We start from the raw sequence: 10,421 nt of genomic DNA on the forward strand, positions 1-10,421 counted from the left end.
CTCTCATTGCACTAGTTAAAAGGTAATGATAATCCCCCCACTAACAATTGGCTATAAATAGGAGAAACTAAAGAATGGAAAGGGGATGCAATTTTGTGGAGAGAAGAGAGAGAAAGAGAAAGAGAGTCTGAGAGGAAGAACCACAGAGAAAGAGAGAAAAGTGATCTCATTGAGTCTCTAAATTTAGAACGACCCAAAGTAGGATACCTAAACCCACCATACAAATAAGTTGTGAGCCCAAGTAGGGGTTTGGCCCAGTAACCCTGTCTTTGGTGCACACACATACATATATGCTAAACTTTATGTTAATCTGATTTTATTTAAGTCAAAACCAATTTCATGTAAAAAATTAGATAAGGAAGTTATGATTATGTAAAAATAATTTTAGCATGTTATATACAATCTTATGTAAGATTTGACTCAATGGCAAAAAATCTTGCTTTAAAAAGATTGGAAGGCAAGAAGTACGTAGGAAAGAAAAGCGAGAATAGTCTTTTACAACATGAAATATTTTCAAGTAGGCACAATGATCGAGCCTTAATAAACATGAAATATTTGTTGTGTGCTATGTCCACAAGGAAGCCTTACCCTTGGATTTGTTCATGCAACTAGAAAATTACATTTGTTTTCACAATTTTTAGGGTATTACTTGCATAAGTTACTTTTTATTTTTTTTTAAAATTCGATTTTCTTGACAGCCTTTTAGAAGTATTTACTATTTAGTGCTAATCAAATATGCAAAGTGAAACCACTGAAGGAGATATTTCAACAAGCTATGAATAGATTAAAAAAAGAGTTTGTAAATAGTAACTTCAAAACATAATTTCGTAAACACAGCTTTAGTTCAGTGTGCTTTGAAAGAATCACACACTTAATCAAAACAAACTAAAAACTAACACTAAGACAAATTTGAGATAAAATTAAATTCAACAAACAAAGAATCTATCAAACTATGCCATCTTATGGCGACAAAATGGACAGAAATCATTCATCTGTAGCCATGGAAGAATGCAGTTTTGATGAAAAATATGTGAGCATGGCAACTTAGCATGCCACCCCACACGAAAGTCTTCCAAACACACTGCACACTCACCACCCAAAAGCAACGATGACCCTTCTTCAATATTCATTACTTTCAAGCCTACAATTAATCTTACATCATCAGAATCATCATCAACAACATCCTCAGGAGATTCGTTGTAATAAACACCACCTTCATCATCATCACCATAGTCGATAAAAAGAACAGCACCGTCATAATCATCATAAACATCCTCCTCCTCTTCTTTTTCTTCTTCCACGACAATCATTGGCAGAGGACTTCTTGGAGGAGCCAAGTTAAAATTGCTTTCATCGACTGAGAACAAAGACGTATTCTTCATTGAAAATATGAAGAGAGGATAGAAATTCTAATACAAATAAGTTTTTTGATTTGAGACTTTTGATCTCTCAATAAAAGAAAACAATTGCTATTTATATTATAGAGAACCTAATCCGATTTTGTAAAGGACAACTCGTATATACTATGATTGGAATGTGTGATGTGTCGGTTATTTCAAGATAGAACTTACAACTAATTCCCATACAATCTTTCATACCCAAAATTTACAACTAATCCCTGTGCAATATTCCATACCCAAAATCTAATTAACTTGGAAGTTTTTGTATGATAATGTAATGACATAAGAGGGGGTGGGTTTGAGGAAATTTGGAGGGACATCTTACATTACCCCTCCAAACCCTTCACTTTTAAAGGAGTGAAATACTAGCGAAATTATTAAGCACATAAATTACATGCCTCTAAGATTAAATATGAATTTGAACATATTCTCTCATATTGTTAGTCAAATGACGCACCAATTGTCATTCATTAAACCAACTTAAATTTTTTCTTGAAAATCTTCATTCAACCATTTTTTTTTTTTTATTAAATTCATTCAACCAATTTAAATAAAGAGCACAGGTAAGAATATTTTTTTTCCCCACAACTTATTAAGCTCATAAGTTAGTGAATTTTTTTTTTTTTTTTTTCAAAAGATTAAAAAAATTGTGCATTGTTCCGACCTAAAAAAAAAGTTGTGAATTAAGAGTAACATTAATTTCACGTTTAAAGGATATACACTAATTATTAACACTAATTTTATTATACAGTCACTAATTATTAACACTACTAATACCCAAAAAGAAGAAGTTAAAAGACTAAATTTACGTGCTAATGAACAAATGCATCAATGAATTTTTAATTAGTTTCAATGTGTAGGATGGTGGATGAGGAATCCCCCAGAACAAGATTGAAAACCATAACATAACACGTATCCAATTCAAACTACTACAACTGAGAGAATTCGTTCTTAATTCAAACAACAACAGCTTCTTTTTTGACAAGAAATCATATCCCTCTATGATACATATGGTTTGTTTGACAAGAAACCAATAAACAAAGCCCATAAACAATTCCCTTACCCACCTTATTAATACACAGTACTACAACTACACACACCACTCAAAAACACACAAATCCCCCAAAGATGGCTCTGATTATATCCAATCAAACCCCAATCAAGATCATGATCCTCACAATCCTGACCGTCCTTTTACTGGGCCCAGTTTCTCAAACCCACGCCAGAAAGCCCCACGTCATCACCTTCCGATCCCGGAACCTCTACCCTGAAGGCCTAACCTACGACCGATCAGCCCAACACTTCCTCGTAGGTTCTGCCCGCGACCGCAAAATCGAGTCTGTCTCCGACGCAGGAGTCGTCGAAACTCTAATCTCCGACCTCGACCTCCCCGAAAACGCCACCGTTTTGGGCCTGGCCGTCGACGCCGTCAACAAACGCCTCCTCGCCGCCATCACCGCCGCCGATCCGCTCCCTCACTTCACCGCCCTGGCCTCTTACGACCTCCAAAAACGACGCCGCATCTTCCTCTCCGTACTCGAAGACGATGACGTCACCACCGCGACGACACGTCAGACAGCAAACGACGTCGCGGTGGATTTCGAAGGAAACGCCTACGTAACCAACTCGGTCTCGAACTTCATCTGGAAAGTCAACAAGGAAGGAGAGCCGTCGATCTTCTCGAAATCAAAGGTTTTCACTGCCCAACACGTGGACCAAAACCCACCGTTTAGTTTCTGCGGGCTAAACGGGATCGCTTACGTCAGCAAGGGGTACTTGTTGGTGGTGCAAACCAATACGGGCAAGATGTACAAGGTCGACGCTGACGACGGGACTGCCAGGCAGGTTTTGTTGAACAGAGATTTGAGTTTTGCTGATGGGATGGCGGTACGAAGAGACGGCGTCGTTTTGGTGGTGTCCCACAAGAAGCTGTGGTTTTTGAAGAGCCAGGATAGTTGGGCGGAAGGTGTGGTGTTCGACGAGGTTGAGCTCGACGAGGAAGGGTTTGCGACCTCGGTGGCGGTGGGTGCGGAAGACAGGGCTTACGTGTTGTATGGGCATGCGTTGGAGGGACATATCAATGGGATTTCGGGGAGAGAGGGGTTTAGGATTGAGGAAGTGAGGTCTGAGAGAGAGAACGAGGATGAGAAGGTTTGGGTTTATGTTTTGGTTGGTTTGGGTTTGGCTTATTTCTTGTTTTGGAGGTTTCAGATGAAACAGCTTGTTAGGAACATGGATAAAAAGACCAATTGAGTTTTTTGTTTTTTTTGTTTGTTCGATTTTGTTGCAGATTTGTACCACTGAATTTTTTTTAGACAGTGTACCACTGAATTAAGATACTGTAGTTTGTAATATTTCCCTTAATCTAAGTTTTTATGGAATGAAAGGAAGTTTGTTTTTATATTTTTGGGATATTATGTGTAAGCCATAAACTAATGCACAAATCGGACTTGTCAATTTTGCAGTAACACAAAAATAAACTAATTTGGGTCCCGTGCTCTTGGTACACTGGACTTGTGGAGATTTGGTCACGTGTCAATTAATTGTCATGTATTCATATCTCAACGAGTCCAATGCACTTGTAAACCCAATTCCTTGTGCCCACAAAAATCTCATTTAGGGAGGAGGGCATTATTGTAAGTAATGTCAATACTAAACTAATGGTTAAAAAGAGAAAAAGTTTGGTACCCAACTTCGCCATTGATATGTTAAATATTCAATTTTGAATATTAGCTTTCAAAATTTAAAGATGAAGTTGCCTACTAACCACCTCTTTTAGACCCCTGTAAACGTAGGAGCCTTGTGCCGCTTTGTGCATTGAGCACAACCAACTTGGCTAGGTCCAACTTAAATATCTTGCCAATTGAGTTTAGTGAAATCACAGTACAGCGCACATCTTAGAGCAATATATCCTACAAATCCAACTACAACATGGGTAGAGAAGCCTCAAACAAGGAGATGCATACAAGCAGTGATGCTAGCCTAAGATGCTGCTATATGCCATCTACTACTAAACTTCATTTGCCACGAACAATGCAAATCCAGTGGTGATTCTGGCAGTCTTGACTACATGCTAACACACAAACCACTGTTGTGATACATAAAAAAGATGTCTCAAATAACATATCAATTTGTTATGCAATTAAAGTTTCAATAAACTTTGATGAATTATCTATATGCAGATGAGCGGGGAAGTGCTTATAGTAACAAATATGTGTTGCATATGTAATCTACTAGCATCAACTACTGTAATGTTTCATGATCTACTAAGATCAACTCTGTGCAATGTGAGACAGATGATTTTGGAATACTTTTGGTGACACCGGAATCATTCTCCTAAAGTTAGCACAGCAAGATCCAGGTATGGATTGGTTTCCTTATGTATTACTCTATGTTTTGGGGAATTAAACAAGAGAACAACAGCCCAGCCAAATCAAAGTTATAGACTTGCATCTAATGTTTTTAGGATTTAGGACCTGCTTGCTAGTAGTTGAAGCTAAGATTAGGCAACCAAAGCTTCATCAAGGCCATTTGGAACGGCACAAAACTAATGGGTTCTGCACTAGAAGTGTCAATTTGGTGGTTTGTAAATTGTTATTCATAGTCTGAAGATAAGATAAACGAAAAGCTTAACTTTTGAACAAAGCCATCATTCAGAATTCAACAAAGGATCATAGGATGGAGTGTCATTACTGTCTTGTGGTCAGGGAAGAGTTGCTTCCACCAGAGGTTTTTTAGAATTTGGAGATGGTATTGGCAGTGGCGGCAAGAGTGAAAGCTCTTTCTCCTTTGCTGATGGTGGTGCTGGGGGTGTCTTCATCCCGTTCTCATTTTTTGGTTTTGATACGCCAGCCTTCTCCCTAAGCATATCAAGTTTTTCCCTGATCTTTCTCCTGATCTCAGGTTTCACAACACGTGCTTCAACAGGCTCTGTTGGACTACTCAAAATCCCAGCAGTCAAATATATCATCATATCTCTTCGTGAAACACTCAAGTTTATCGGAACTTCTGTTTTCCATCCTTTCTCACTTTTCAACTGCAAACAGAGTTGAAAGAAAAATTCTGAATAAATTAAAAAAGCTCTGTACAAACCCTAATTATCTCCAACCAAAAGTGGTCTTAAGCATTACAAGTACAGCATAGTATTGGCTATTTAGCTATGGTATTCATGCCCCTTGCAAGTTTGTTCACGAGAAAAGGCATTTATGTTTTCAATCTTGGCCTCAATGCCTGCATCACTAGGCCCTTTAACTTCCTAAATGGAAGGTTTATGAGACTTAAAAGTTTCTTCTCCCTCCTGACCTTCTAGAAATGTACTTTTGGTGGACCATAGTTCCCAAAAGAGGAAGAGAACAATAAAGGAAGAAAGGTAAACTTTTATAACCCAACCACTAGTAAAACCATAACACAGAACTTGTCTTTATCTCAATAAATTCACCTTCACAAGCCCCATCAGTACTTATACACTGCAATAATGGTGAAGACAACTTCAAGAAACTTTTACCTGAAAAGCTCTTTAGAAACTTGAACATAATACTGAATTCTATAAGAACAACTTAAACTGGAGGTAACTTATATTTGGTACTGCTTTTTAAATAAATTCATTCCATACTAAGGCTATACTAGTTTAATACGTCAATCATAATACCAGACATTTTTGCACATAGGCAAGTAAAGATTGATACAAGAAAAAATCAGGGAAGAAGTTGAAAGATATTTGTTCCAAGAGTTTGTTTTAGAGCATCTTAACTCTAGGGGGAAACATATGATAAGTACTCAAAATTAATAATATTAAGCATGAAAAGCGAGTCCAAGAGTGATGGGAGGATATAAAAATGGCAACATAATCATAGCATGTGGTTATATATATTGTGGTCTCATATTGGATAGTCTCAAAAATTATACAAATTAGGCACACCAGTTGCAGCATATGAGGATATTGAATGGGCTATTAACTTTAAAATATAAACCTCAACACTATGCAAAAACGTGCGTTGACCCCACTTCATTATGATTTTTATAATTTCTTATAGTAAGTTATAGTGTATTGATTGGCATGCATGAATACAATATGCAACCCATCTTATTTTGAGTATTTTGCAGTCAATAATAAGATTAGAATCCAAAACCTCTAAAAACCTTACCACGGCCTCACTGTGTTAAGCTTCTAAGTTGTTTTGGTAATGGAAAAGGTAGAATTGATAAGGTTTATGACTGTGGTTTCTTCGAGGGAACATGGCCTCCTAAAGAAGAAAGAGATAGGAACAGAGGAAAGGAATTAAGAACAAGAATTATTATATCAGTTATGATCCATTACATCCACATATTTCCCTCTTATAGGTTATTGTAGTACACTGCTGCTACTTTCAGTTAGTTATTCTAACTGACTACTAACCAACTAACTAACTATGGGACTTATACAGTACAGCACTCACAACTTCTCTTACTAATACACTCAATTAGGGTCTTAACACACTGCTGTTAGATGACATTGGCACATCTAATCTTGGCTAATAACCTTGTTAAAGGCAGGAGGCAATGATAATTATTGTGTCATAACATCTTATGACTTCCAAAGAATTTTTTTATCAAAATAAACTGTATAAGTATATGAAATTGTGAAATTATGATAAATATCTGCAATTTCAAATAGAATATTCATATATTAGTAAATTGGATTTTATTAACTTTCTAAAACAGGTGCAATCCACTTAATAATGCAAGTTTTCTTACTAGTTCAAACTAAAATAACCGAAAAAGTTGTAACCTCACGTGCACCCAAAATACCCTGGATGTGTCTAGCCTCACATAAACCAGACCCAATTGACTGGCATAGAAAAACATTCGGAGTACCCTAGCACGTGCACAAGGGCTGCAAGCAAGTGAACAAAACAAGCAATTGTTGTTTCTTTCTTCCATCTTTTCTTAGGAAAAGAAGTGATAGTTTACTTCGAGGTTTAGTCACAAATACAACTTCATTTTAGTTCAACTCAAGAGGCATCTTTTTTCCCTCTTTTCTTAAATCATTGTTCTCCTTTCTTTTGATGAATAAGCAAATTCATTCAAACCAAATTACAGAAGTGCAAGCTGCAAAACCAGATGCAGCAGCAGTTACAAACAACTCAAAATGAAAAGCAAACAATTACATTAACCACTAAAATAAAACTCAAAGAGCCTAAACCAAGATTTCTGCTCCTAAACACAAGCAAATGTTGAGCTGCCTACCTAATCTATAGGTCTGGTTTGAAGTTCAGGTTTTTGCAGATGTCTCTCTCTCTGATTGCCCCTTTATTTCTCTAAATGATAGCTTCATCAATCTTAGCGTTTGGGGAATCAATCTGAGAATAATCTGAGAATGTGAAGACTGAAGAAGCTATTAAAAACACTTACTATATGGTGCAACTACAATGCAACATCATAGAAAGGTCATGATCAAGTTTCCTTGAAATGTTGTAAAATGTAATTAAAAAAAGGGTAGGATAATGTGGCTAGCACCAGTTCTCAGATTTGGTTCAGAGCCGATTGAACCAATTTTCTAGTAGTTAAAACCCCCTAGTGAATCTATTGAGGGTTGGCCAAATAACCCACATAAATTTATTTACATTACACTATTAATCATCACCCTAATGCACCTTTCAATTTATGAATTTCACAAATATCCCATCAATGAGAAGTCAATTTTCATAAACCACTACACAAACAAAACTCAAAGAGCTTTGACCAAAATTATAGCTCCTAAAAAAATTGGAGTGTATATTGAGCTGCCAACTTAATCTATAGGCCTAGGTAGAAAATTTAAAGTTTTTGTAGGGCATTAATTTATCATTGAAGTCCCTCGTTAATGATTTCAATGATAGTTTCTCTAGTCTTGACACTAGAGGAATAAATCTGACAATGCTAAGATTGAAGAAGCTATCATTCAAAGCATATTTTTGTCATTTTAAAGGCTTTGACCAAAAAAATAAATGGATCTTAATGGTACAACTAAATTCAAAATTTGAAAATTAGTCACTAAGATAGTGCAACTACAATGCAATCTCAAATTCCTTTTTGGGTGGGCTGGGACTTATGCTTGTAGGGCTCATCTTCCTCTCCTTTTATTCTCAATTTACTTAGCATAGAAAACAAAACAGTACATCATGAGAAAAAGATGTGGGTGTATCCTACATTGTTAAGTGCCTAAACTACCTAGGAGTTATTTCTCTTTTTTGGGTGGGCAGGGCTTGCGAATAACACTATAAAGGTCTGACCTTGGTGCAATGGCAAGTGCCCTCCACCAAAGCGATACATCACACGTTCAACTTCAACAACACCAGGAATTGGCCTTCTCAAAATTGGAGGTAAGACTGTCTACCAACAAACTCTACCAAAATCTACAAACAAAAAAGCACATTTTCCTAGGGAATCTATTGACTACTGGTTCCAACTCACACTTTACAACTTTTCAAAGGAAAAGCCACAAATCTACTTATTATCTACATACATCACATACTATACTCAAAGCATTAAGACATACCCAAAGAATGCATTTACAAAATAAAGCATCACCTAATTAACCTTTCAAGTTGTGAGCTTCACAAACATCCCATCAATGGTAAGTGTTATAGGCTTATAGCAAATCGTTTCTACAGTGAAAGACATAGAAATATTAAATCACTGAACTTCGCACAGAAAATGGAGTTCCCAATAAAAAAAAAAAAAAAAAGTGCAGCTAGCTAAATAGCATAGTATATGTTTCAAATAAATGGTAAAAAACTCAGGACCCAGTAACCCAATTACTAAATTAGAGTAAGCAAATTGATGCAACTTCAATTTATGCGATAGCTTGAGTGTGAACTTTGAATAACCTGAAGAAGAGGAATAGATGTCTTTGTGGGTATGTGTTTTTCTCCAAGCCCTGCAGGAAGTGGGGGCCCCCCCATCTTCAAGCTAAAGAATGCCATCTGTCCCTTCAGAGATATCACCGGAAACAAGCCAACCGACAAGCTTCTCTCTCAGTGACTATGGAGTTGAAGAGTTTAGACAAGAGTTTCAAAGTACAGCCTTAGAAAACGTGGCAACAGTGGGTGTGGTGTGGGTGGCATTTTGAAGATATGTCGAAAGGTAGAATGAAGTTAGTTCTGGGCTGGCCCAATTGTTGGGCTAAATTGCTCATTTAAGCTTTGGGGCTTTGCCCATCAAGTCATCAAGTTTGCACAATCTATTGTAAGTCTATAATGTTATACCAGTACAATGTAATGATTATCAAAAAAATGTAATTTTATACCCTTCTATTTTTTTGGCCTGACAAGAAGAAAGGAAAATGTCATACATGGTCTTTTTTTTTCTTTTTTTCTTTTTTTTTAAAAAAAAAAAAATTTATTTTTGGGTTGTAAAAAGGAAAAAATATCATGAAAATTCTTGATAATTACACCCTCTTTTGTTGGATGGTGGAATGAAATTAGCTCTGGGCTGGGTGGAGCTGGGCTGGCCCAATTGTTGGGCTAAATTGCTGATTTAAGCTTGGGGCTTTACCCATCAAGTTTGTATTATCTTTTGTAAGCCTATAATGTTAGGTACTATTAACAATGTTACACTATGTCCCCCCCTTCAATTTTTTTGGCCCGACAAGAAGAGAGGAAAATGTTATCCATGATGATCTTTTTCTTTTTCTTCTTTCTTCTGAAAAAAAATATCATGAATTCTTGACAATTACAATCTCTTTCGTTGGAAGTTCAGTTGGTAATATTTTTTATTCATGAGATTTTAAGATTATTGTAGGTTTAAACGTAATTTAATTTTTTTTTTAATTAGTAAATCTTAGTGTTTGGTAGGTCCTAAGGAAGTATCTTTCTTAAAAAAAAAAAAAAGACAACAATCTATTAAAATCCATGAAAAGTCAAGTACACATACATCTTAGCATTAAGGCATTATCTCAAGTTTATACAATCAAAATTGCATTTAACTTTCAATGTACAGACAAAGGGGCTATCATCTTCATATCTTCCACATTTCGTGCATGTTTGGCCAGACAATGAGCAC

The 10,421-nt window shown here is 36.3% G+C and overlaps 3 protein-coding genes across 3 annotated transcripts; 1 reads left to right on the top strand and 2 right to left on the bottom strand.

Moving 5' to 3' along the window:
• Positions 1 to 950: 950 nt before the first annotated feature.
• Positions 951 to 1,382, bottom strand: LOC115993238 (RING-H2 finger protein ATL39-like). The gene has a single exon (XM_031117452.1). It carries the CDS (start codon positions 1,380 to 1,382, stop codon positions 951 to 953), a length of 432 nt encoding a protein of 143 aa, XP_030973312.1.
• An 854-nt stretch (positions 1,383 to 2,236) lies between these two features.
• LOC115973840 lies at positions 2,237 to 3,698 on the top strand. Its single transcript, XM_031094084.1, has one exon. It carries the CDS (start codon positions 2,529 to 2,531, stop codon positions 3,651 to 3,653), a length of 1,125 nt encoding a protein of 374 aa, XP_030949944.1. The 5' UTR covers positions 2,237 to 2,528; the 3' UTR covers positions 3,654 to 3,698.
• A 1,204-nt stretch (positions 3,699 to 4,902) lies between these two features.
• Positions 4,903 to 9,482, bottom strand: LOC115973849. Its single transcript, XM_031094092.1, has 2 exons — positions 9,248 to 9,482; positions 4,903 to 5,436 (listed from the first exon to the last, which is right to left on the bottom strand). Exons 1-2 carry the CDS (start codon positions 9,341 to 9,343, stop codon positions 5,104 to 5,106), a joined length of 429 nt encoding a protein of 142 aa, XP_030949952.1. The 5' UTR covers positions 9,344 to 9,482; the 3' UTR covers positions 4,903 to 5,103.
• Between the last annotated feature and the right edge of the window lie 939 nt (positions 9,483 to 10,421).

This window comes from Quercus lobata, chromosome 1 (assembly GCF_001633185.2).
Source record: "Quercus lobata isolate SW786 chromosome 1, ValleyOak3.0 Primary Assembly, whole genome shotgun sequence".
Taxonomy (NCBI): Eukaryota; Viridiplantae; Streptophyta; class Magnoliopsida; order Fagales; family Fagaceae; genus Quercus; species Quercus lobata.

Coding starts and splice junctions, on each gene's coding strand:
- LOC115993238 (XM_031117452.1), bottom strand. CDS start 1,382: ATGAAGAATACGTCTTTGTTCTCAGTCGATGAAAGCAATTTTAACTTG.
- LOC115973840 (XM_031094084.1), top strand. CDS start 2,529: ATGGCTCTGATTATATCCAATCAAACCCCAATCAAGATCATGATCCTC.
- LOC115973849 (XM_031094092.1), bottom strand. CDS start 9,343: ATGGCATTCTTTAGCTTGAAGATGGGGGGGCCCCCACTTCCTGCAGGG. Junction 5,437..9,247: donor CATCTATTCCTCTTCTTCAG/GTTATTCAAAGT, acceptor CTCTGTTTGCAG/TTGAAAAGTGAGAAAGGATG.